This window comes from Abramis brama (assembly GCF_963993115.1).
Source record: "Abramis brama genome assembly, chromosome: 6".
In the NCBI taxonomy this organism is placed as follows: Eukaryota; Metazoa; Chordata; class Actinopteri; order Cypriniformes; family Leuciscidae; genus Abramis; species Abramis brama.
The window spans coordinates 8,948,937-8,976,720 of NC_139968.1; the positions used below are offsets into that span (position 1 = coordinate 8,948,937).

The 27,784-nt window shown below is 46.8% G+C and overlaps 1 protein-coding gene and 1 pseudogene across 2 annotated transcripts; both read left to right on the top strand.

The window, feature by feature from the left end:
• The first annotated feature begins 1,546 nt into the window (after positions 1–1,546).
• Positions 1,547–27,767, top strand: LOC311085546 (tripartite motif-containing protein 16-like; annotated as a pseudogene). Its single transcript, XR_014609593.1, has 7 exons — positions 1,547–2,400; positions 2,826–2,921; positions 3,020–3,254; positions 3,719–3,878; positions 4,318–4,365; positions 5,649–6,244; positions 27,436–27,767. The product of XR_014609593.1 is annotated as a tripartite motif-containing protein 16-like (transcript).
• On the top strand, positions 18,324–27,443 carry LOC311085543 (tripartite motif-containing protein 16-like). The gene is made up of 6 exons (XM_084118037.1): positions 18,324–18,994; positions 19,236–19,331; positions 19,430–19,663; positions 20,161–20,320; positions 26,561–26,608; positions 26,836–27,443. Exons 1-6 carry the CDS (start codon positions 18,422–18,424, stop codon positions 27,360–27,362), a joined length of 1,638 nt encoding a protein of 545 aa, XP_083974163.1. The 5' UTR covers positions 18,324–18,421; the 3' UTR covers positions 27,363–27,443.
• Positions 27,768–27,784: the final 17 nt, after the last annotated feature.

Genomic DNA, 27,784 nt, shown 5'->3' on the forward strand with positions numbered 1-27,784 from the left:
TGAGTATTGCGTAGCTATACGCTATGGGGAAACTCCTGTCACTGCCTCTATAGCCCCCTTTTCCAGTGAGCTCATCACTTCAGCGTGGAGGACGTGAGACACGTTGCTCTCCACCGAAGTGTGGATTATGCCCACGAATCGGGGTGGATTGAGAGTGAATTTGAGCGAGTAACCTTGTTCTACTGTGTTCATACCCCATCGTGACACACCAGGGATGGCTTTCCATGCCTTGGCCCGGTTGACTATGGGTTCTGTAGTTTCGAGTGGCTGCATTTGTCTTTGTTCATTTAAAATATCTTGGATTATTTTCAATCCTACAGACCTACTATTAAATTCAAAATGTTTAAACTTTCTGATTGTTATTAGGGTGGTTGGAAAATCAGAGGGCCCCTGATTTCTCAACATACCACTAATATCAAAAACATGATAAAAAACAGATAGATCTGAAGTGTGAGCACTTCAATCAATTACAAAATTTACAATTTAACCTTGTCATCGACTGTGACTTAGCCAGCATCACACACATTTTATATACTTTATTATAATTGCTGAGATTGAACAGTACTTTGCCAACTGTTTGGCCCCTGTTTTAGAAATCCTCCCATTTAGAAGTCTGTCATGTCTGGCAATATATAATCCTTTAAATGATGAACAACTGTTCATGATGTGGGCTACTGACTCCAGGTGTTGAGGGGGGTCATGCAGCATGCAGAGGGGCGAATGGGTGGAGTGAAACCACAGTGATAAGTTGCATTTTGTAGGAAGAAACTGCAGATGTGCTTTTACGCAGAAAGTGAAATCTCCTCACTGATGGTAGCATTGCTGTAGATGATGTGTGATACAGAGTGGTCCGCGCAGGGCAGTTTTGCCAACTTTCCCTGGAGTTTTAGACTGGACCAGTACTCCATATTTTGGGCTCTTTGAATAGACAAGAGAGTCTACCTTGATGTTCTAGGCTGGAGATGGAGAACAACGTTGTTATGGTGCAGCCTGGCTTCCACGATGACAGATGGGTCCTCTACGACTGCATCAGAGATCTCTACAGGTTGACAGTGAGAGGTCCACTTCAGTTCAGTACCTGTCCTCCAGCATTGGTCGTTTAAGTCTGGCCAGTCTGATGACACACCAAATCCCTGTCTGATGTCCCGCGGTCTCTGTCCAGCCCCAGCGTGGATAATGAGTGGGAGGAAAAACACCACAATGACAGCGGAGCACATGGTGAGCTGTTAAAACAAGACAACAAGGCACGCAGACACGGAGACAAAAGACAAAAAAAAACAGAAGATCAGACCGTAGTAATAGTATAGGCCTATTTATAATGCAATGTTAATCGACAGCCTTTGTCACTGTTTAGAATACTATAAAATAATATACTGTCTGTCTCATTCTATCATATCTATGATACATCAGCTCTCAAAAGGATGTTATTTCAAACACTTGAATGATCTTATGAAGGAAGTTTGTAGTAAAAACATGTTATTACATGTCTTTTGTTAGACAACCGGTTTATGAACGCTTCACATTACAAGTTTGGACAGATGTTTGACACATGTTGCTTTTTCAAATTAACGCTATAAGTGACTAAAACTCGCAGTGCTTTCAGAGATGGAGCAGCATTTACTACTGATCACAGAGCCGCTCTTCACTAACATACTTTGCATACATTTATTTAAGCAGGAACGAGGAAGCTGCTTTACAGACACACCTGTTTTACACACGTCACTCAAACATAGAGGCAGGACACTATTTCAACCCAGTTCAGGGAAACAGAAACTTAAGTATTGTTGAGCTTTGTGTGTTTGTGTCTCTCTGTATTCATGCAGTAAAATGGCAGAGGCCAGATTTTCTCAGGATGAGTTTATGTGTCCAGTGTGCCTGGATCTTCTGAATGATCCAGTGACCATCCACTGTGGACACAGTTACTGTAAGATCTGTATTACAGGCTGCTGGAATCAGGAGGATGAGAAGAGAGTCTACAGCTGCCCTCAGTGCAGACAGACCTTCAGTCCAAGACCTGCTTTGGGCAAAAACACCATTCTGGCTGAACTGGTGGAGAAACTGAAGAAGACTAAACTTCCTGCTGACTGTTACGCTGGAGCTGGAGACGTGGAGTGTGACATCTGTACTGGAAGAAAATACAATGCCGTCAAGTCCTGTCTGGTGTGTCAGGAATCTTACTGTCAAACTCATTTTGACCCTCATGAGGAATATCACTCACGTAAGCCACACAAAGTGATTGATGCCACTGGACGACTGCAGGACATGATCTGCCGTAAACATGATAAAGAGCTAGAAATGTACTGTATCACTGATCAACAGTGCATTTGTGTGCTGTGTAAGGATTATGAACATAAAAAACACAAAACTGTATCAGCAGCAGCACAGAGGACTGAGAAACAGGTATGAACTTAAAGTGATTGTTTGAGCAAAAGTTAAAATTCTGTCTTCATTTACTCACCATCATACTGATCTAAAACGGGTTGACTTACTTTCTTCTGTGGAATTTAAAATATGACATTTTGAAGAACGTCTCATCTATTTTAGTCACACATTCACAGTTTTAACCTCAAAAGGAGACAAAAAGTAATCTAAACAACTTCAGCGATTTAAAAAAATAAGTCCGCTTAATTGTACTGAATGTGCATTTGTAGTGTTCCTCAAATCTCAAATCTTTAAAAAATGGGACTTGCAGATAATATAATGTTAATTACAATAAAGGCCACTGACGAGTAAAAGTAAATGAAATAATGTTGACACTTTGGCTTCATATTCATTCATAATCTCTCGTTTTATGTGACATTTCCTGTTGTTGTTTTGTCCTTTAGACTCAGCTGAAGCAGACTCAGATAAAGCTCCGTCAGAGAATCCAGCAGAGAGAGAAAGATCTTCAGCAGCTGAGAGAGGCTGTGGCGTCTCATAAGGTGAGTCTGGAGAAGAAGAGAAGTTTGTGAAGCCTCAGTTAGGACTCTCCTCCTACAATCCCACTGAACTCACTGAGTGATTGTGATGTGTGTAACAGCGCTCTGCACAGACAGCAGTGGAGGACCAGTGAGAGGATCTTTACTGAGCTCATCCGCTCCATTGAGAGAAGCCGCTCTGAGGCGACGCAGTGGATCAGAGATCAGGAAAAGTCTGGAGTGAGTCGAGCTGAAGGACGACTGGAGCGACTGGAGCAGGAGATCAATGATCTGAGGAGGAGAGACGCTGAGCTGGAGCAGCTTTCACACACACAGCATCACATCCATTTCCTGCAGGTAACAGAGATCTAGAAGAACAGGATAATAGTGGACTAACTTTAGCCATATTTCAAAGATGATAGAATTTAAAGATGTAATTAAATCCTACTTAAGTGACTGAAAAACACTCTGAAAGTTCAGCTACTTGCATTTAATGTATATTTTAATTATAATACATTCATTTAATTGCAAATAAGTGTCCGAAAACATTATTCAATCTGCACTTGAGTATAAGTTTTTCAAGTATATTATTTCTATAATAAGTATATTTTAAAAGTGTGCTAAAGTGGCAAACACTAGAATTTGAATCATTAATGCCACATAATGAATATTATAAGAAAGTCTCTGATTGTGTGAAAGTGCTGGATTGAGCTGAATTACTGAAGATAAATCAAGTCAACAAGAGCTGCACAGATCTGATAGTAGTGCAGGTTATTGAGTGAAGTGTGGAGCTGATGAGTTTTGATTTCTGTTTTCTGTAGAGTTTCCAGTCTCTCTCAGCACCTCCTGAATCTACAGATGTAAATGACGTTCCCTCCAGTTCTCTCTCCTCTTTTGATGGCCTGAGAGAATCTGTCCGTCAGCTGAAAGTCAAACTGGAGGATTTCTGCAAAGAGGAGTTCAAGAAGATCTCTGACGGAGGTAAGGTCCTGGGCCTCGTTTATAAACACATGCGTAGAATGATCCTGAATGTGAATGTTCAACAATTTAAGGAATGTTACTATAATTTAAAAAACATCCATATGGACAATTATCTTTCGTAATGTTTGTAAATGCATCACAGTTCAGCTAAAATTCAAGTCCATAGTGAACAAGTGCATCAACTTCACCTACAGAGCGGCCACAAAAATCCCTGGATGGTTCAGAGGTTTGGCACTCATCATGGGAAAGCATATTTATATATATATTGATTTAGGATAAAATCCAAGATTTGTGTTTTATAAATGAGGCCCCTGGAGATTCATTTGCTCTCAGAAATGAGTCCAACATCGTCTATATTATGAAGAACATCACGTTAGAAACGTGTAGAGATGGATGAATTTTATCTCTTCACACTGTTCATGTCTGTTTATTTCCACAGTCACATTCACCAACATTAATCCCAAAACCAGGAACGACATCCAACAATGTAAGTGACTAAGAAAACTAGCAGACAAAATCACTGAGTGTGTTCATGTTCTTCCTGTTGAAGCTGAAAGAAATCATGATTTATGAGTTTAATAATTGATAATTTAAAAGATTATCAGCTGTACTGAGACACTGCTGATACACTGAATATTAAAGGGATACTTCACCTCTGGAAAGATGAATGTGTATTTAAAATAGCCTAGGTCATTTATGTAGAAGAAATGTGAAGAAATTTTTGAATTTGGAGCTTTCTAGACTGAGAAAAGCCAGAAAATGTATTTTTGGCTTATGTGGATGAAAGACAACAACTCCCAGAATGCACTTGCTTCGCTGCCCTAGGAGGCCACTCCCAAGACACGCCTACCGGTTAGAGAGCACAGTTGAAAACAAGGTTAGGCTACTAGTGAGTCTCTGTGACGAGTTTGCCCGGGATATCGAGATCGCCCAAAATGTCCGGGATTTGGCTTTTGCGTTCTACAGTCACCATTCATTATGTATACTGTGGCGAGCAGGACGAGGCTGACGGCCGCGGGAGAACGGCGCGAGGCCGGTGGCGTCATTATTGAGATGCTGCGGTCTCGTATCTCTCACGGAGGAGCGGGAATTTTCTTAGCAATGTTAAAACGCACATCAACCGATCACTTGTTTAGCGTTCATGTAAACACTACATTCAGATTCACCAATCGGAATGAATTCAGTTAGATAGTTAGAAACAAAAGTTAGAAACAAAAGGTGTGCATGTAAACAATGAATGGTGACCGCAGAAAGCAAAAGCCGAATCCCGGACATTTTGGACGATCTCAACGGGCGGACATGTCCGGGAAAAAGAGGATGGTAACCCCTACTACTCAGCTTTCTCCTACTACTCAGCTTTCTCCACAAAACAAGAGCCTGCTAGATTAGCTTCCAAAGAAAGACGGCTGAAACTGTGTGTACATTCTGTGAGTGAGATCCTACCCTCTATGGGCGGGTTGAAAACATGCGGGACAGCCCCTACTACTGGCTGTAGTCTTTAGCCTCTGGCCAGAAAATCCTCCGATGACGCAAAATGACGATTTTTGCATCATCGGAGGATTTTTTCCAGACAAAAAATACATAAATCTCTTGTCTCAGGGGGATATGAGGGTGGAAAGCACGGTCATTCGAACATACTACAGGTTTTCTACTAATACAAAGCTTAATGCTAAATCCTGAAGTATCCCTTCAAGTCATGAAGAGTTCAGATACATTAAAAGATCAGACAGATTCATAATTTCTGATTCTGATGTGTTTTCTCTCCATCAGATTCCCATCAGCTCACTCTGGATCTGAACACATTGAATAAACACCTCTGTCTGTCTGAGAGGAACAGTGTGATTACTTGCACTATCACAGAGCAGCCGTATACTGATCATCCCGACAGATTTGATTTTTGGGAGCAGGTGTTGTGTAGAGAGAGTGTGAGTGGATGCTGTTACTGGGAGATTGAGTGGAGTGGGAATAATGGTGTGTTTATATCAGTGTCATATAAGAGCATCAGCAGAAAGGGAGAGGGTCATGAGAGTTTGTTTGGATCTAATGGTCAGTCCTGGAGTTTGTACTGCACTCTTTCCAGTTACACATTCAGACATAATAAGATGGAGACTAAACTCCCTGTAAAATCCATCAGCCGTAGAATAGGAGTGTATGTGGATCACAGTGCAGGAACTCTGTCCTTCTACAGTGTCTCTGACACAATGAGCCTCATCCACACAGTCCAGACCACATTCACTCAGCCACTCTATCCTGGGTTTTATGTTTGGTTTGGATCATCAGTGAAACTGTGTTGATGCATCAGAATAGACTGTAGAGAGATTTTGCCCATAATACTTTGAGCTGCTTGATAATCAGCAACAGTGAGATGTTGTAGAGTTTCTTATTTTCTCTTTATTACATTATTATTACGGCTGAACTTCTGTCACTGAAATAATATAAGAACAAATTTGTATAATAAATCCTCATAGACAATAAGATGTGTGTGTGTGTGTGTGTGTGTTTGTCCCTTTCATGTTTCACATTAGTTTTTTATCGTGCAGGAGTCTCTAATCGCAGGCGATAGAGCCGTGACTCTTATTGTGAAATATGTTGTTCACATGTCTCTCAGCTCAGTGTTTGTCTGGACTCACTTCTGTAACACTGTGAAACACAGGTAGTATATATTTTCTTTCACATCAATGTTTTGGTCTCTCGACAGGTAGTGGGTTCATACAAGGCTTTTTGTATGTATTGCTCTTTGCTGCAAAGCAGAATTGCAGGGAAAGCCTGCGACGTGCAAGTATTTAAAGTATTACTCATGGTAGGAGGTCTGCGAGTGTAAATAAACTATCTTACACTAAGTTATGGTTGTGAATCGGCTCGGTTACGTATGTAACCCTCGTTCCCTGAGTTCAGGGAACGGAGACGTGTCGTCGGGGGAGTTCCCTGACGAATTGGGATCACGCTAGGGAGACCAATTGCCTACGAGTGAATTAAAATGAGCCAATGAAAATTGGCATGCAGGATTTGCATTCCGCAGCCCGCCTACCAGCGCGGGTATAAAAGGCGGAAGCAACGCATGCATAGTGCTTTTCGCTGAGGAGCCGAACGGTGTCCAGTCCTCCGCAAAGGTACAGCAACATGGCGAAGGGACGACACATCTCCGTTCCCTGAACTCAGGGAACGAGGGTTACATACGTAACCGAGACGTTCCCTTTCGTCCTGGAAACACCGACGTGTGGTCGGGGGAGTTACCTGATGAATTGGGATCCCTAATAAAACGCCATGGTGCTGGCCCCTTCCAGCACCCAGCTAAGCTACCCTGCAGCAGTTTCTTGTAATAAGTCTTGTAATCACACTGCTGTTCCGCAAGACCCACACGCTGCGGAAGCCCAGCCTGCCTGAGGAAGGGCTGGAATACACATATGTACTAACCCATTGGGGTAGTGAAACATATGGCAGTCCCTGAGGTAGTCCCAATCCGAGGGAAGTGGGAGCATACTCAACAGGGACGACAGAACGAGTCTGTCAAGGGGAAGACACGGCTGAACTGCACGTGGCATTATGGGTCACCGTTGAGACCACTGGAAAAAACACCTACTAAACACCTACTCCTACTAGAGGTAGCAGACCTGGCGCCAGGCGGTCCGCCATGCCAGGCACCAGAGGGGTGATGGAGGAACTCACGAGGCTCAACAATGTAGGGCGCCATACGGAGCAAAACACGTATCCGGCCGAGGCGCGGAGTGGCGTAGCAAGGCAGCACAACCTATTCCCTTGCACCACTGGCTGTAGCGAGTATTTGGGAGGAAACAGGTTCTACACGTAGGCTATAGAATCTAGCAAATGTGTTCTGTGTCGCCCAGCCCGCAGCTCTACAAATGTCTGTCAGCGAGGCGCCTTTAGCAAAAGGCCAGGAAGCGGCAACACCTCTAGTAGAGTGAGCACGCAACCTGGCAAGACAAGGCTCACCCAGAGACTCATACGCTCGGGTGATAGCAACCACTAACCAGTGAGCTAACCTCTGCTTGGAGACAGCCTTCCCCTTCTGCTGGCCTCCGGAACAGACAAAGAGCTGATCTGAGGTCCTGAAGCTTTGCGTTCTGTCAATATAAACCCGCAGGGCGCGGACGGGACAGAGAAAAGCTAGGGCTGGGTCTGCCTCCTCCTGGGGCAGCGCTTGGAGGTTCACTACCTGATCCGCGAAGGGAGTGGTAGGAACCTTGGGCACATATCCGAGCCGGGGTCTCAATACAACGTGAGAAAGGCCCGGCCCGAACTCTAGGCACGATTCGTCGACCGAAAAAGCCTGCAGATCCCCGACCCTCTTGAAAGAGGCCAATGCTAACAGGAGCGCTGTCTTAATGGACAGGATATTAAGCTCTACTGTCAACAAAGGCTCAAAGGGAGGACTTTGAAGAGCTCTAAGTACCAGAGCTAGGTCCCAAGAGGGTACAGAGTGAAAAACACGAGGTGGATTTAACCTCCTAGCACCCTTAAGGAATCTCATGATCAGGTCGTGCTTCCCCAAAGACTTACCTTCTTCTGCATCGTGATACGCCTCTATTGCAGCGACATACACTTTGAGGGTGGAGGGAGACAGCCTTCGCTCGAACCCATCTTGCAGGAGGAAAGCACAACTCTAATCGGGCAAGTTCGGGGGTCCTTCTGACGGGAGGAACACCATTCGACGAACAGGTTCCACTTCAACGCATAGAGGCGCCTCGTAGAGGGGGCTCTAGCGGAAGTGATGGTGTCTACCACTGCCTGTGGCAGACCATCGAGAACCTCCGCATACATGGACTGAACCATACATGGAGTTTCCAGAGGTCTGGATGCGGGTGCCATAGAGTGCCCGTCTCTGAGAAAGGAGGTCCTTCCTCAGAGGAATCGGCCAAGTAGGGGCTGTCGCGAGGAGCATGAGTTCCGTGAACCAAGTCCTGGTGGGCCAATACGGCACCACTAGAAGGACCTGCTCCTCGTCCTCCCTGACCTTGCACAGGGTCTGTGCAAGAAGGCTCACTGGGGGAAACGCATACTTGCGCAGGTCCCGGGGCCAGCTGTGAGCCAGGGCGTCCGTGCTGAGGCTCCCCTCAGTCAGGGAGTAAAACCACTGGCAATGGGTCATGTCTGGAGAAGCAAACAGGTCTACCTGTGCGACTCCGAAGACACTCCAATCAGCTGGACCGTCTGGGGATGGAGTCATTCTCCTGGCAGGGGAGACAGCCGTGAGTGCTCGTCTGCCACACAGTTGAGCTCCCCTGGAACATGAACGGCACGAAGTGACCTCAGATGCTTCTGACTCCATAGGAGGAGGTGGGAGGCAAGTCGCAACATATGACGGGAGAGTAGACCACCTTGATGGTTGATGTACGAAACGGTCGCAGTGCTGTCCGTACGGACCAGTACGTGCTTGTGTCTGAGAAACCCCTTGAGGTGTCACAAGGCTAGGCATACTGCTTGCAACTCTAGGCAGTTGATGTGCCAATGCAGCTGGGGCCCCGTCCACAGACCCGAGACTGCATGCCCTTTGTACTTGGCCCCCCACCCCATGGCAGAAGAATCTGTGAAAACCACAGCATGCCTGGAAACCTGGACTAAGGGCACTCCGGCCCGAAGAAACGCAGGATCCGACCATGGGGAGAAGGTTTGGCCACAGTGCGGGGTCACTTTGACCCGGAACGTGCCGCTCTGCCAAGCCCACCTCGGGACTCGATCGTGAAGCCAACGCTGAAGCGGTGTCATATGTAACAGGCCGAGCGGCGTTACTGCGGCTGCGGCTGCCATATGCCCCAGGAGCCTCTGAAATTGTTTCAGTGGAACCGCTGTCCTGCCTCGAAGGAACCTGAGGCAGGTGAGCACTGACTGGACGCGCTCCTCCGTGAGGCGCGCAGTCCGGGTGACCGAGTCCAGTTCCATACCGAGATAAGAGATCCTCTGCATGGGGCAGAGTTTGCTCTTATCCCAGTTGACCTGAAGCCCCAACCGGCTGAGGTGTCGAAGCACCATGTCCCTGTGATTGCACAACATCTCGCGAGTGAGCTAGAATGAGCCAGTCTTCGATATAGATGACAATGCGAACGCCTTGTTCTCTCATGGGAACAATGGCCACCTCCGTGACTCCGTGACAGGGCCAGCCCGAAGGGTAGGACTTTGTACAGATACCTCGAAAGCAAACCGTAGAAACGGTCTGTGTCGAGGAAGAATCGAGATGTGAAAGTACGCGTCCTTCAGGTCGATCGCTGCAAACCAATCCTGGGGACGGATGCATTCGTAAATGCGCTTCTGCGTGAGCAATTTGAACGGGAGTTTGTGCAGGGCCCAATTCAAAACTCACAGGTCCAGGATTGGCTGTAACCCACTGCATTTCTTGGGTACAATGAAGTAGGAGCTGTAAACCCAAACTTCATTTTGGCAGGAGGGACCGGCTCGATCGCGTCCTTCGCCAGCAGGACATCGATCTCTTCCTGTAAGACAGGGGCACCCACTGACCGCACACGGGTGAAGTGGATGCCCCTGAACTTGGGAGGCCGGCATGCAAACTGAATTGCATAGCCGAACCGAATGGTGCGGATGAGCCATCGTGACGGACCCGGAAGCGTTCTAGCCAGGCTTCCAGATACGGTCTCAACAAACCCACCCGAACCACCGGCGTACCCGCGGAGGGGCACCGTAAGGGGAAACGAGGAGTGAGGCCCGGGGGCATCGAGTCCTGGTTTCCGCCTCCTCACCCAGCGAGAGACGAGAGTGACAAGGCCGTAGCCCTCACTGTCATCTGAGCGCTGGGGCCCGTGAGTGACTCAGAGGAAGTGGACTGCTCAAACTTTGGGTACCACTGACTGGATGACCAGCGGCGGAACAGAAATGAAATTCTCCACCCGGCCCTCCCCCGGCGGAAGGAGTGGTGATGACACGCACTCCCGAAGAGCAGGCATCACATACTCTGGGTCGCTCCTCTCAGGGTCGTTTCCCTTCCCTTTGCAGGGGGCAAACGAACTCCGAGCGGGCTGGTTTTGAGGCGCTTCTGGACCACCAGTGTGAATATCGTCTGACCGAGGGCCAGCGCTGTGACTAATCACGGTCAGTCACTAAGCGCAGCTCCACCCCGAATCAGAACTACCCACGTGCACTGAATGTGCAGGGGTAGTGAGAGAGGAAAAACTTCTGCAGATTTTGGCATGTTTGGCTTGCCATATTGGCACCAAAATGCTTCCATACTGCCAACATTTTTCACACGCATCCAGGCACTTTAGACCCAGGAAGTGTGGCTGTCGAGTCTGAATCTTCAGCACGAGAACACACCATTATAGTAGGAACTCAGCATCATTTTCAGAGTATAACAGCCCTCTCTCCGATGTAGCGATCGTCATCTGTCCTCCCCTGGGGCCCCGAATGAAGTGCTTGGTCCCTCATGAGAAGGACCAAAATCCCATTCAAAGCCTCGATGGCACACGGCATGCTGAGCGGCTCAAGCCTTCACGAAAAAGGAGAAACGCCGTCACGCCAACACAGTGAGATCCCTTCCCGAAACAGCAGACTCGTAGAGCGTAAGATAGATACAATCATAAAGCTCATTCACTCAGAGAGGACACAACCGGTCTGCTCCGAAGCTAAAAGCACTATACATGCGTTGCTTTCGCCTTTTATACCCGCGCTGGTAGGCGGGCTGCGGAATGCAAATCCTGCATGCCAATTTTCATTGGCTCGTTTTAATTCACTCGTAGGCAATTGGTCTCCCTAGCGTGATCCCAATTCGTCAGGGAACTCCCCCAACGATACGTCGGAGTTCCCAGGACGAAAGGGAAATTAGGTTTTACTTCATTCAAAATATAATTTTGCCAGTCAAGAGTCAAGACAATGATCAAAGATTGAATTCTGCAATACATAAAATATAAAACTGTTTGTAAATGAAAAGAAGAAACGTGTGTATGTGTATAAACATATAAAACCAAGTTGCATTGCAGCCGAATGCTTCTAGGTCTTTTGTCAGAAATAATTTTACGTTTTTGTATAGTTCATGATCCACCATAATATGTCAACCAGAAATTTGTACAATACTATACCCCTAATTTGAAATAATATATCTATGGGTTAATATATAATATATCTAATATATATATGGGTTACTCGCCTGAAGCGACGCCACTATTGTTAAGTTCATGGAAAAGCGGCAGCATGAAGCCAAAGGAAACCTGGTTTGGAAAGAAATGGAGAAGCGGCGTGTGACCGACCACAGCTGGCAGTCCATGAAGGATCGGTTTTTAAAGCACCTTCAGCATAAGCTCACGGAGAAAAGCATGTAGAAAAGTCCCTCTAAAAGAAAAGCTCTTTTTTTTTTTACTCAAAGCCCCTTATCGAAGAAGAAGAAAGGGACTCAGACCTCAGAACCCGAGGCTGATACTGATACCTAATGAAAGTCACCTCAAAAGTCTGGTGCTGTGTCGGATTCATCTGAAATACAAATCTCCACAGAGTGTTCAACTATTAGGACCATCCCTCCTCCTTCTCCTGAGAGAGCCAGTTCTCCTCCAGAGGTGGCCAGCGAGTCGCCACAATACTGTCAGGACGAGTCTTGTGTCCCGGTCCAAGAACAAGAAACTCCAGGGCCTGAAATTTCCAGAAGTCCTAGATTAGACAAAGATCGTGATGGACGCGACATTCCAGATGGTAGCATGTTCATTTCATTACATGGTTTTATTTATTTACCTTGTTCTGTCATGAAATGATAGCCTGACGTCATCATACTCAGATTCTAGTCAGAATGTGAGTCTGATACTGGTCCATTGAGCTTTGATTATAGGGCGTGTTTCAACCGAACCAGGAAAGAAAATGCCTCTGCACTCAATTGGATAGACCTACAACCAATCAGAGCAACGGAGTAAGTTTTCATTCATGTTTCCGATCGACAAATGCCTTGATCGCGATTCTCTTTTCCTCTTTTAAAATTAATGCGCTGTCGATATCTTCTATAACAGACGCGATGGCGGAATTTACACATGATGTACTCAATCCAATCAACTTGTCATCAAACACCATGTCTACCCTATCAGCATGAGAGGAAGCATATTATTCACTCTGTCAACTCACCTAACATTCCTTGACAGTTTTCAGCATCCCTCCAGTCACTCTCGGCTTGTCCTTCCACAGCCAGGAATACGGGGGGAGTACTTTGGGTTCGGGCCGAATACCGAGCCCTCTCCTCGGACAGCACGCCAAATATGCATTTATTCTATCTGACTAATTTGTAAGCGTGAACTCGTGAAATCTCAATTCTCCAGCGGCAGTCATTTGAATTCAACCCAAGCACTCGTTGATGACGTGGATGATTACGTTACCGTTGCTCATCTGTCCATCATCGTATAAAGCCCGCCCCTGACAATTTGATTGGTCCGAACAATTTTTGTTCGGGCATAATAGCTCCTCAACGGATCGAGTCCAGACCGAACTTCCCGACCTAAAAATTTTGTGGGTGGGGCTAAGTTCGGCTGGCATCCAGGCTAATGAAATGATGGAAGGAAGTAAACGTTTTTTTTATTGTGATATAAATGATGAAAAAGTCCAGAGAACAGGCTAGCGGCGCAGGGACCCCGATGGCCAGATGAACCCGGTGATGGATGTGCAGCAGTGCGATGAAGTGAGTCCAGAGGTGAGATAAATCCAAAGTAAATCCACAGGAACATGAACAGGAACACGGAAGGCACAAGACTCGAACGCAGACTGGAAAACACACCGGGACACCACAAACAATGATCTGACAAAGTAGATGAGAAGGTGGTGATTATATATAGGTGATGAGATGAGCTGCAGCTGGTAACGGGAGTGATGAGCTGGATCATTGATGGGTGCTAACGAGCCGGCACGCCCACACAATTGGCGGATTAATGCGAGCAAAGAAAACGGGCTTAATTTTGGACACATGAAAGACGGGATGAATCCTCCTGTACACTGGAGGAAGATTAAGGCAGACTGTCACCGGACTAATGATCTTAGTGACAGAAAACGGGCCAATGAATTTAGGTGCAAGCTTATTAGAAACGGAGCGGAGAGGAATGTCCTTGGTAGAAAGCCACACTTTGGAACCGACGACGTATACGGGAGGCCTATGCCGGTGGCGATCGGCTTAGGCCTCCCGTATACGTCGTCGGTTCCAAAGTGTGGCTTTCTACCAAGGACATTCCTCTCCGCTCCGAGACCCCCACTTGAAGTAAAGTCTCACGGGCTCTAGTCCAAGTGTGGTGACACCTCTGGAAGAAGGCGTGGGTGGAGGGGACTGCGACTTCGGATTCCAGACTTGGAAAAATTGGTGGCTGGTACCCTACACTACACTCAAACAGTGATAGGCCCGTGGATGACACTGGCAACGTGTTGTGGGCGTACTCCACCATAGACAGTTGCTGACTCCAAGAGGAAGGATTCTTGGACACTAAACATCACAACTGTCTCTCCAAATCCTTGTTGGCTCGCTCAGTTTGACCATTGCTCTGGGGATGGAACCCAGAGGACAGACTGACAGTCGCCCCCAGGAGTTTACAAAATTCTCACCAAAATTTGGACACAAATTGGGGTCCTCTGTCAGAAACCACGTCTGTCGGGAGGCCATGTAGCCGAAAGACGTGGTTAATCGACAATCAACGCTGTCTCCTTGGCTGAGGGTAATTTGGGCAAGGGAACGAAATGGGCCGCAAAACTACCGTGTGACCCTGGGAGGGCGGTGATAAAATCTAGAGCGATATGGGACTAGGGTCTCGAAGGCACCGGCAGCGGTTGAAGTAACCCATCTGGAGGTCGATTAGAAGTCTTACCCGTGGCGCAAACTGAGCAAGCCAAGACAAAACTGTGAACATCACGAGCCATAAGAGGTCACCAGAATCGTTGCTTGACTAAAAATTTAGTGCGATTAACTCCTGGATGGCAAGCCACATTGGAACAATGTCCCCACTGGATAACGCTGGACTGTAAACACTCAGGCACAAATAAACGATTCGGTGGACAACGAGCCGGAGGCGTTACCCCTTCTAAGGCCTTCTTGACCTTCGATTCGATCTCCCATGTGAGTGTAGAGATGAATAGAGTCTCTGGTAAAATGCACTGGGGAGTAGATGGGCGTTCGGGAACGGTCAAAAATACGCGATAAAGAATCAGGTTTGATGTTTTTGGAACCCGGGCGGTACGAGAGAGTAAAATCAAAACGACCGAAAAAAAGAGCTCACCGAGCCTGCCTGGAGTTTAGTCTTTTAGCAGTCCGAATGTATTCCAAGTTCTTGTGATTGGTCCAGACGATAAAAGGTACCCCTGACCCTTCTAACCAGTGGTGCCACTCCTCCAATGCTAACTTGACTGCCAACAACTCTCTTTTGCCAATGTCATAATTGCGCTCGGCAGGGGATAAACGATGAGACAAAAACGCGCAAGGATGCATCTTGTCATCTGAAGGAGAACGCTGGGATAACACTGCACCTACCCCCACCTCTGACGCATCGACCTCCACCACGAACTGACGTGATGGATCAGGGGTTATCAGGATGGGGGCTGAAACGAAGCAACCCTTCAGTTTGGCAAACACAACCTCGGCTGCGTCTGACACCCTGAATATCGTTCTGGGGGAGGTCAAGGCGGTCAGAGGTGCGGCTAGTTGGCTGAAATTGCGAATGAAACGCCGGTAGAAATTGGCGAACCCCAGAGACCTCAGTAGGGCCTTGCGGGTAATCTGGACATGGCCAATCCACCACAGCCTTGATCTTCTCAGGATCCATGTGCATTTCCTCATCCGAAATGATGTAACCTAGAAAAGGAACAGACTGTGCATGAAAAGCGCATTTCTCCACCTTGACAAAAAACACTTGTCGAACGTGCTGCACATGTTCCTGGAGAGACGATGAAAAAATCAATATGTCATCCAGGTAGACATATATGAACTGATCGACCATGATACCGCATTGCGTTTGAAGCTTCAAACGTCATCAATCACGTGGTATTGTCATTTCGATACAAGCATCGGTACAGTGTGTGATACAATAGTGCTTTGAAACGTGCATCGGAGCCTCGGTATCAACCTTCCCATCACTACATTCCACTTACTCACCTGTTTACATCCTGTGTGTGTCTAAATAAACTGTGTTTGGATCTTACCTTTGTCTGCATTCTTTTGTTCAATATCATAGAATAAAACGTAAAAATATCTTGAGCTTGTGTTTACCATTCAATCCATTCAAAACATCCATTGACTTCAGGACGATGGAACCTGAAGTGCTTCATTAAAACAGTTCATTACAATCGGATTAGAAACTAGATGAACACTGCAATAATATTACATTATATTCATATTCTGAGGAAATTATAGATGCAAGATGGCGGCAGTTATGTTTGTATGAAAAGCAGTATGATATGAGAGCCGGTTTTAAGTTCAGATGAGCGCTCTGATTTACAGTGTTGCCATTGATGATGGTGAATATTAGGAAATATCTGACCGCTAAATGCTGCAATAGACCAGTCAGAATGAAGTATTCCAGACGCAAGTGACATTTTAGAGCCAGTCTCTTAAATTAGATGATTTTACAGTTTGCTAATCACCTTCAAAACACATCAGAATTCAGCTGAAATAATTGAGGTTTATTTTATTGTCTTAATATTCTTTTGTATTCTTTGTTTCCATGCTGAGAATTAATTGTATTATAATAGTTGCACAATAAGAAGATTATAATTAATTTGACAACTTTGGCTTTCATTTGTTTTTTGTTTTCATCTGTTCATTCTGTGTTGTTACTGAACTATTAGCATTTATAATAATATATATTTGTGGTGTGTTGCAGCCTTTAGGTCTGAAGCAAAACAAGCATGTCTGCTGACATGAGGATGAGAAAGTATTTTAATTTGAGTAAACTATGCCTTTAAGTGTTTTACTTCATTAACTATTTAACGTTGAATAGGTCCTAAACAATAAATACATAAAAGTGACCATTAGGATCAATGTTGGATATTACTTATGAATATCACTAGTGGTAGATATGTGAAAAAGGCAGAGGAAGAAATAAATATTGGCTTTATGAAAATTTTGCTTTATGGATCAAAAACACACATGAATTCTGATGTTTACATCCATATTTGAAATCTGTTTAAAATCTGATTCAAGTTAGGATTTTTTTATTATTATTTTTTATGAAATCTGATCTGACTGTTCAGATTGAGATGCAAGTTCCCATCATGCAGGACACAACACAAAGTAGGGCTGCATGATTTGGGGAAAAAGTATGTCTCACAGAAGTAATATAATATCTTATGATGTTCCAGGAATACCATAATGTGGAAAAAGGCATCAAGCTATCGCTGTAGCTGAATAAAAAGAAGATAGAAATGCTTTGTCTGATTAAACATTAAGACAAAGCACGACTGCTGCAATGGTGTATTTGAGTTCTTCAAGCCTTGTTTTGGTTATTTCCATAATAATATGGATTCAGTTGCAGGAAACAGAAATGTTTATTTTGCTCTCAATGAGCCCAGAAAAATTAGCAGGAACACTAAAAGAAAAGAGAAAGTCCAAATCATCGTCCACGGGGTCAAGAGAGCACTTCACATCAAAGACTGATCCAAGCGTCACCAGTGACGCAGTGTTAATTATCTCTGATATAAGAAACCAAATATATTACTACTACAGTCGTCTAGGAGATTTTATATTTGTAGTTATCGGTTGTAACACTTTCCCTACGTGATGCAAAATAGCATGGGAGTCAGTCTCAACCAAAATGCATGAATGAATGTGTGGGTGTGTCAGCTAACAGCTACCCAGAGAGAGGCCACTCACCTGCTTTTTGATCCAACTTCACTCTGGCCCGGGGAAGTGCAGCGTGGATGTCCCGCGGTCTCGGTCCAGCCCCAGCGTGGATAACGAGTGGGAGGAGAAACACCACAATGACAGCGGAGCACATGGCGAGCTGTCAAAACAAAACCCATGTGCTCAAAAGACAACAAGGCACGCAGACACGGAGACAAAAGACAAAAAACAAACAAACAAAAAAAAACACAGAAGATCAGACCGAAGTAATAGTATAGGCCTATTTATAATGCAATGTTAATCGACAGCCTTTGTCACTGTTTAGAATACTATAAAATAATATACTGTCTGTCTCATTCTATCATATCTATGATACATCAGCTCAAAAGGATGTTATTTCAAACACTCGACTGATGTTATGAAGGAAGTTTGTAGTAAAAACATGTTATTACATGTCATTTGTTAGACAACAGGTTTATTTACGCTTCACATAACAAGTTTGGACAGATGTTTGACGCATGTTGCTTTTTCAAATGAACGTTATATGTGACTGAAACTTGCAGTGCTTTCAGAGATGGAGCAGCATTTACTACTGATCACAGAGCCGCTCTTCACTAACACGCTTTGCATACATTTATTTGAGCAGGAAGGAAGAAGCTGCTTAACAGACACACCAGTTTTACACACGTCACTCAAACACAGAAGCAGGAAACTATTTCAACACAGTTCAGGGAAACAGAAACTAAAGTATTGTTGAGCTTTGTGTGTTTGTGTCTCTCTGTATTCATGCAGTAAAATGGCAGAGGCCAGATTTTCTCAGGATGAGTTTATGTGTCCAGTGTGTCTGGATCTCCTGAAGGATCCAGTGACTATCCACTGTGGACACAGTTACTGTAAGATCTGTATTACAGGCTGCTGGGATCAGGAGGATGAGAAGAGAGTCTACAGCTGCCCTCAGTGCAGACAGACCTTCAGTCCAAGACCTGCTTTAGGTAAAAACACCATTCTGGCTGAAGTGGTGGATAAACTGAAGAAGACTAAACTTCCTGCTGACTGTTATGCTGAAGCCGGAGACGTGGAGTGTGACGTCTGTACTGGAAGAAAATATAAAGCCGTCAAGTCCTGTCTGGTGTGTCAGGAATCTTACTGTCAAACTCATTTTGACCGTCATGAGGAATATCACTCACGTAAGCCACACAAAGTGATTGATGCCACTGGACGACTGCAGGACATGATCTGCCGTAAACATGATAAAGAGCTAGAAATGTACTGTATCACTGATCAACAGTGCATTTGTGTGCTATGTAAGGAATATGAACATAAAAAACACAAAACTGTATCAGCTGAAGCACAGAGGACTGAGAAACAGGTATGAACTTCTCAATTCTCTCTTCATTTACTCACTGTCATACCGATCTAAAAACTTGCAATTGTAGTGTTCTTCAAATCTCAAATCTTTAAAAATGGGACTTGCAGATAATATAATGTTAATTACAATAAAAGGCCACTTACGAGTAAAAGTAAGTGAAATAATGCTGACACTTTGGCTTCATATTCGTTCATAATCTCTCATTTTATGTGACATTTCCTGTTGTTGTTTTGTCCTTTAGACTCAGCTGAAGGAGACTCAGATAAAGCTCCGTCAGAGAATCCAGCAGAGAGAGAAAGATCTTCAGCAGCTGAGAGAGGCTGTGGCGTCTCATAAGGTGAGTCTGGAGAAGAAGAGAAGTTTGAGACGTCTCAGTCAGGACTCTCCTCCTTCAGTCCTGCTGAACTCACTGTGTGATTGTGATGTGTGTAACAGCGCTCTGCACAGACAGCAGTGGAGGACAGTGAGAGGATCTTTACTGAGCTCATCCGCTCCATTGAGAGAAGCCGTTCTGAGGCGATGCAGTGGATCAGAGATCAGGAAAAGGATGCAGTGAGTCGAGCTGAAGGACGACTAAAGCGACTAGAGCAGGAGATCAATGATCTGAGGAGGAGAGACGCTGAGCTGGAGCAGCTTTCACACACACAGCATCACATCCATTTCCTGCAGGTAACAGAGATCTAGAATAACAGGATAATAGTGGACTAACTTTAACCATATTTAAATTCAAGATGATAGAATTTAAAGATGTAATTAAATCCTACTTAAGTGACTGAAAAACACTCTGAAAGTTCAGCTACTTGCATTTAATGTATATTTAAATTATAATACATTCATTTAATTGCAAATAAGTGTCCGAAAACATTATTCAATCTACACTTGAGAATGACTTTTTCCAAGTATATTATTTCCATAATAAGTAAATTTTAAAAGTATGCTAAAGTATTCTTCTTTTCCTCAAGGAGTGCAACTGACAAACACTAGAATTTGTATCATTAATGCCACATAATGAATATTATAAGAAAGTCTCTGATTGTGTGAAAGTGCTGGATTGAGCTGAATTACTGAAGATAAATCAAGTGAACAAGAGCTGCACAGATCTGATAGTAGTGCAGGTTATTGAGTGAAGTGTGGAGCTGATGAGTTTTGATTTCTGTTTTCTGTAGAGTTTCCAGTCTCTCTCAGCACCTCCTGAATCTACAGATGTGAATGACGTTTTCTTCAGTTCTCTCTCCTCTTTTGATGGCGTGAGAGAATCTGTCCGTCAGCTGAAAGTCAAACTGGAGGGTTTCTGCAAAGAGGAGCTCAAGAAGATCTCTGACAGAGGTAAAGTCCTGGGCCTCGCTTATAAACATGTGCATAGAATGATCCTAAATGTGAATGTTCAACAATTTCAGGAATGTTACTATAATTTATAAAACATCCTTCCCTTTCGTCCTGGGAACTCCGACGTGTCGTTGGGGGAGTTCCCTGCCGAATTGGGATCACGCTAGGGAGACCAATTGCCTACGAGTGAATTAAAACGAGCCAATGAATATTGGCATGCAGGATTTGCATTCCGCAGCCCGCCTACCAGCGCGGGTATAAAAAGGCGGAAGCAACGCATGCATAGTGCTTTTAGCTTTGGAGCCGACCGATTGTGTCCTCTCTGAGTGAATGAGCTTTAAGATTGTATCTATCTTACGCTCCACGAGTCTGCTGTTTCGGGAAGGGATCTCTCTGTGTTGGCGTGATGGCGTTTCAGCGACTGCGCGATTTCCTGTCTGCCGGCTGCGTCTACACGCTGTTAATTCAAAAGCTGTTTTCACAGCTGGTAAACGGTTGAGTGCGCACAGCGGGCTTGCAGTTTCCCCGCTGTGTTGCCGCGTTGGGTCCCTGTGTGCTTCAGCACAAAGAGAGTACTTTCTTCCTGAAAGAGCAACACGAGTGAAGATCGCGTCCTTTTCAGGATGACGTTTCACTCGTGTGTTTCTGGATGCGATCGTTTCATGTCCTCATTTGACGGCCACGTTTATTGTTTCACATGCCTAATCAGTGTGTGAGGCTACTTTTGTGGGTGGTTCATGTTCTCTCAGGAGTGCATGACCACGTCGGCACGTTGTTCGTCCTGCCTAAGGGCTTGAACGCTCAGCGTGCCGTGTGTCATCGAGGCGATGGCCACGTTCACTGTCTTGCATGCCTGGTTGACGGCCATGATCGCTGTTTCACATGCCTAATCAGTGTGTTGAGACTGTGTTCATGGGTGGTTCATGTTCTCTCATGAGTGCATGACCACGTCGGCACGTTGTTCGTCTCCCCTTTCTCGTAAGGGCTTGAGCCACTCAGCGTGCCGTGTGCCGTCGAGGCTTTGAATGGGATTTTGGTCCTTCTCATGAGGGACCAAGCATTTCATCCGGGGCCCCAGGGGAGGACAGATGTCGATCGCTACATCGGAGAGAGGGCTGTTATACTCTGAAAATGATGCTGAGTTCCTACTATAATGGTGTGTTCTCGTGCTGAAGATTCAGACTCGACAGCCACACTTCCTGGGTCTAAAGTGCCTGGATGCGTGTGGAAACTTTTGGCAGTATGGAAGCATTTTGGTGCCAATATGGCAAGCCAAACATGCCTAAATCTGCAGAAGTTTTCCTCTCTCACTACCCCTACACATTCAGTGCATGTGGGTAGTTCTGATTCGGGGAGCTGCGCTTAGTGACTGACCGTGATTAGTCACAGCGCTGGCCCTCGGTCAGACGATGTCCACACTGGTGGTCCAGAAGCGCCTCAAAACCAGCCCGCTCGGAGTTTGTTTCCCCCCCCAGCAAAGGGAAGGGAAACGACCCTGAGAGGAGCGACCCGGAGTATGTGATGTCTGTTCTTCGGGAGTGTGTGTCATCACCACTCCTTCCCCCGGGGGAGGGCCGGGTGGAGAATTTCATTTCTGTTCTGCCGCTGGTCATCCAGTCAGCGGTACCCAAAGTTTGAGCAGTCCACTTCCTCTGAGTCACTCACGGGCCACAGCGCTCAGATGACAGTGAGGGCTACGGCCTTGTCACTCTCGTCTCTCGCTGGGTGAGGAGGCGGAAACCAGGACTCGATGCCCCCGGGCCTCACTCCTCGTTTCCCCTCACGGTCGAGTCTGGCAGACCAGTAAGACCAGTCTCCTCCGTCCGAGAGGGTCAGAATGGCAGTGCGCGGCCCCCCCGAACGGCGCCACTCCCGTTCCCTTCTCCCCAGCTCGCGGATAGCAGTGACGCAGCCTCTGCTGCGTCGCTCCTGTCTGCAGCTGGGCCCGGAGGCGCAGAGACCAGGTCACGAGGAGTCAGGGCCTCGTTCCTCGTCTCTCCCACTCCCCTCGCCACCGGGCAGCCCGCAGCAGAATGCCCACGGGCCTTCTCTGCTGTCTGCCCACAGGTGGAAGCAGGTTGGTGTCAAGTTAAAACGCCCAGACCCCGCTCTCGGTCGCTACAATGCCACAAGAGCCGGGTCCCTGTCTTCCATCTCGCTGCCCCTCCGCGGGTACGCCGGTGGTTCGGGTGGGTTTGTTGAGACCGTATCTGGAAGCCTGGCTAGAACCATTCGGTTCGGCTATGCAATTCAGTTTGCACGCCGGCCTCCAAAGTTCAGGGGCATCCACTTCACCCGTGTGCGGTCAGTGGGTGCCCCTGTCTTGCAGGAAGAGATTGATGTCCTGCTGGCGAAGGACGCGATTGAGCCGGTCCCTCCTGCCGAAATGAGGTTTGGGTTTACAGCCCCTACTTCATTGTACCCAAGAAAGGCGGTGGGTTACAGCCAATCCTGGACCTGCGAGTTTTGAATTGGGCCCTGCACAAACTCCCGTTCAAAATGCTCACGCAGAAGCGCATTTTCGAATGCATCCGTCCCCAGGATTGGTTTACAGCGATCGATCTGAAGGACGCGTACTTTAACGTCTCGATTCTTCCTCGACACAGACCGTTTCTACGGTTTGCTTTCGAGGGTTGAGCGCATCTGTACAAAGTCCTACCCTTCGGGCTGGCCCTGTCACAGAGTCACGGAGGTGGCCATTGTTCCCATGAGAGAACAAGGCGTTCGCATTCTCATCTATATAGTCGACTGGCTCATTCTAGCTCACTTGCGAGATGTTGTGCGATCACAGGGACATGGTGTTTCGGCACCTCAGCCGGTTGGGGCTTCTGGTCAACTGGGATAAGAGCAAACTCTGCCCCATGCAGAGGATCTCTTATCTCGGTAGGGAACTGGACTCGGTCGCCCGGACTGCGCGTCTCACGGAGGAACGCGTCCAGTCAGTGCTCACCTGCCTCAGGTTCCTTTGAGGCAGGACAGTGGTTCCACTGAAACAATTTGAGAGGCTCGGCCTGTTACATATGACACCGCTTCAGCACTGGCTTCACGATCGAGTCCCGAGGTGGGCGTGGCAGAGCGGCACATTCCGGGTCAAAGTGACCCCGCACTGTCGCCAAACCTTCTCCCCGTGGCCGGATCCTGCGTTACTTTGGGCTGGAGCGCCCTTAGTCCAGGTTTCCAGGCATGCTGTGGTTTTCACAGATGCCTCTGTCATGGGGTGGGGGGCCACGTACAAAGGGCATGCAGTCTCGGGTCTGTGGACGGGGCCCCAGCTGCATTGGCACATCAACTGCCTAGAGTTGCAAGCAGTACGCCTAGCCTTGTGTCACCTAAAGGGGTTTCTCGGACACATGCATGTACTGGTCCATACGGACAGCACTGCGACCGTTGCGTACATCAACCATCAAGGTGGTCTACGCTCCCGTCGCATGTCGCGACTCGCCTCCCACCTCCTCCTCCTTGGAGTCAGAAGCATCTGCGGTCGCTTCATGCCGTTCATGTTCCAGGGGAGATCAACCGTGTGACAGACGAGCTCTCACGGCTGCCTCCCCTGCCAGGAGAATGGCGACTACATCCCCAGGCGGTCCAGCTGATTCGGAGTGTCTTCGGAATCGCACAGGTAGACCTGTTTGCCTCTCCAGACACGACCCATTGCCAGTGGTTTTACTCCCTGACTCGGCACGGACGCCCTGGCTCACAGCTGGCCCCAGGACCTACGCAAGTATGTGTTTTCCCCAGTGAGCCTTCTTGCACAGACCCTGTACAAGGTCAGGGAGGACGAGGAGCAGGTCCTTGTAGTGGCGCCGTATTGGCCCACCAGGACTTGGTTCATGGAACTCATGCTCCTCGCGACAGCCCCTCCTTGGCCGATTCCTCTGAGGAAGGACCACCTTTCTCAGAGACGGGGCACTCTATGGCACCCGCGTCCAGACCTCTGGAAACTCCATGTCTGGTCCCTGGACGGGACGCAGAGGTTCTAGATGGCCTACCACAGGCAGTGGTAGACACTATCACTTCCGCAAGAGCCCCCCTCTACGAGGTGCCTCTATGCGTTGAAGTGGAACCTGTTCGTCGAATGGTGTTCCTCCCGTCAGGAGGACCCCCGAACTTGCCCGATCAGAGTCGTGCTTTCCTTCCTGCAAGATGGGTTGGAGCGAAGGCTGTCTCCCTCCACCCTCAAAGTGTATGTCACTGCAATAGCAGCGCATCACGATGCAGTAGAAGGTAAGTCCTTGGGGAGGCACGACCTGATCATCAGATTCCTTAAGGGTGCTAGGAGGTTAAATTCACCTAGTGTTTTGCACTCTGTACCCCTTTGAGCCCTTGTTGAATTGAATATCCTGTCCATTAAGACAGCGCTCCTGTTGGTATTGGCTTCTTTCAAGAGGGTCGGGGATCTGCAGGCTTTTTCGGTCGACGAATCGTGCCTAGAGTTCGGGCCGGGCCTTTCTCATGTTGTATTGAGACCCCGGCTCGGATATGTGCCCAAGGTTCCTACCACTCCCTTCGCAGATCAGGTAGTGAACCTGCAAGCGCTGCCCCAGGAGGAGGCAGACCCAGCCCTAGCTTTTCTCTGTCCCGTCCGCGCCCTGCGGGTTTATATTGACAGAACGCAAAGCTTCAGGTCCTCAGATCAGCTCTTTGTCTGTTACGGAGGCCAGCAGAAGGGGAAGGCTGTCTCCAAGCAGAGGTTAGCTCACTGGTTAGTGGATGTTATCACCCGAGCGTATGAGTCTCTGGGTGAGCCTTGTCCTCCCAGGTTGCGCGCTCACTCTACTAGAGGTGTTGCCGCTTCCTGGGCTTTGGCTCAAGGAGAGCTGTGGGCTGGGCGACACCGAACACGTTCGCTAGATTCTATAGCCTATGTGTGGAACCTGTTTCCTCCCGAGTACTCGCTACGGCCAGTGGTGCGACAGAATAGGTTGTGTCGGCTTGCTACGCCACTCCGCCCCTCGGCCGGATACGTGCGTCCTTTGCTCCGTATGGCGCCCTACGTCGGTGAGCCTCGTGAGTTCCTCCATCACCCCTCCGGTGCCAGGCCTGGCGGACCGCCTGGCGCCAGGTCTGCTACCTCTAGTAGGAGTTGCTAGTAGACTGGGTGTTTTTTCCAGTGGTCTCTTCGGTGACCCATGATGCCACGTGCAGTTCAGCCGTGTCTTCCCCTTGACAGACTCGTTCTGTCGTCCCTGTTGAGTACGCTCCCACATTCCTCGGATTGGGACTACCTCAGGGACTGCCATATGTTTCACTACCCTAATGGGTTAGTACATATGTGTATTCCAGGCCTTCCTCAGGCAGGCTGGTCTTCCGCAGCGTCCCCCTCCCCTGGGGGTTAGTGCACGCTTTCCCAGTGTTATCCAAAATCCACTGTGCGGGTCTTGCGGAACAGCAGTGTGATTCCCTAGCTAGCTCCCGCAACTTATTACAAGAAACTGCTGCAGGGTAGCTTAGCTGGGCGCTGGAAGGGGCCAGCACCATGGCGTTTTATTAGGTATCCAAATTCGTCAGGGAACTCCCCCGACGACACGTCGGAGTTCCCAGGACGAAAGGGAACGTCTCGGTTACGTATGTAACCCTCGTTCCCTGAGTTCACGTGTCGTCCCTTCGCCATGTGCTGTACCTTCGCGGAGGACTGGACACCGTTCGGCTCCTCAGCGAAAAGCACTATGCATGCGTTGCTTCAGCCTTTTTATACCCGTGCAGGTAGGCGGGCTGCGGAATGCAAATCCTGCATGCCAATATTCATTGGCTCGTTTTAATTCACTTGTAGGCAATTCGTCTCCCTAGCGTGATCCCAATTCGTCAGGGAACTCCCCCGGCGACACGTCTCCGTTCCCTGAACTCAGGGAACGAGGGTTACATACAGTACGTAACCGAGACGATATGGACAATCATTTTTGGTAATGTTCGTAAATGCATCACAGTTCAGCTAAAATTCAAGTCCATAGTGAATTAGTGCATCAACTTCACCTACAGAGCAGCCACAAAAATCCCTGGATTGTTCAGAGGTTTGGCACTCATCATCATGGACAAGCATATTTATATATATATATATTGATTTAGGATAAAATCCAAGATTTGTGTTTTATAAACGAGGCCCCTGGAGATTCATTTGCTCTCAGAAATGAAGTCCAACATCATCTATTATCATGAAGAACATCACATTAGAAATGTATAGAGATGGATGAATTTTATATTTTCATTTCTTTTCACACTGTTCATGTCTGTTTATTTCCACAGTCACATTCACCAACATTAATCCCAAAACCAGGAACGACTTCCTACAATGTAAGTGACTAAGAAAACGAGCAGACAAACTCACTGAGTGTGTTCATGTTCTTCCTGTTGAATGTGAAAGAAACCATGATTTAGTTTAATAATTGATAATTTAAAATATTATCAGCTGTACTGAGACACAGCTGATACACTGAATATTAAGTTATGAAGAGTTTACATACTTTAAAAGATCAGACAGATTCATAATTCCTGATTCTGATGTGTTTCCTCTCCATCAGATTCCCGTCAGCTCACTCTGGATCTGAACACAGTGAATAAACACCTCAGTCTGTCTGAGAAGAACAGAGTGATTACTAACTCTGACACAGAGCTTCAGCCGTATCCTGATCATCCCGACAGATTTGATTTTTGGGAGCAGGTGTTGTGTAGAGAGAGTGTGAGTGGACGCTGTTACTGGGAGATTGAGTGGAGTGGGAATAATGGTGTGTTTATATCAGTGTCATATAAGAGCATCAGCAGGAAGGGACGGGGCATTGAGTGTATGTTTGGATCTAATGATCAGTCCTGGAGTTTGTACTGTTCTTCCTCCAGTTACTCATTCAGACATAATAAGATGGAGACTGAACTCCCTGTAAAGTCCATCAGCCGTAGAATAGGAGTGTATGTGGATCACAGTGCAGGAACTCTCTCCTTCTACAGCGTCTCTGACACAATGAGCCTCATCCACACAGTCCAGACCACATTCACTCAGCCACTCTATCTTGGGTTTAATGTTTGGTTTGAATCATCAGTGAAACTGTGTTGATGCATCAGAATAGACTAGAGAGATTTTACCCATAATACTTTGAGCTGCTTGATAATCAGCAACAGTGAGATGTTGTAGAGTCTCTTATTTTCTCTTCATCACATTATTATTACGGCTGAACTTCTGTCACTGAAATAATATAAGAACAAAATGTGTAATAAATCCTCATAGACAATAAGATGTGTGTGTCTGTGTGTGTGTGTGTGTGTGTGTGTGTGCGCGCGCGTGTGTGTGTGTGTGTGTGTGTGTTTGTCCCTTTCATGTTTCACATTAATTTTTTATTATACATTTTTTTCTTTTCTTTTTTGTGTGTATTATATTTACAGATGTTATATGTACAGATGAGTAAATGCTATACAGTGCATCTGGAAAGTAGCCTATTCACAGCGCTTCACTTTTTCCATATTTTGTTATGTTACAGC

What these genes read in the sequence shown, in the direction of transcription:
- LOC311085543 (XM_084118037.1), top strand. Translation starts at nt 18,422, where the DNA reads ATGGCAGAGGCCAGATTTTCTCAGGATGAGTTTATGTGTCCAGTGTGT. An exon ending in AGGCTGTGGCGTCTCATAAG is followed by an intron (nt 19,332 to 19,429) that starts GTGAGTCTGGAG and finishes TGTGTGTAACAG; the next exon opens with CGCTCTGCACAGACAGCAGT. An exon ending in CAAGAAGATCTCTGACAGAG is followed by an intron (nt 20,321 to 26,560) that starts GTAAAGTCCTGG and finishes TTATTTCCACAG; the next exon opens with TCACATTCACCAACATTAAT.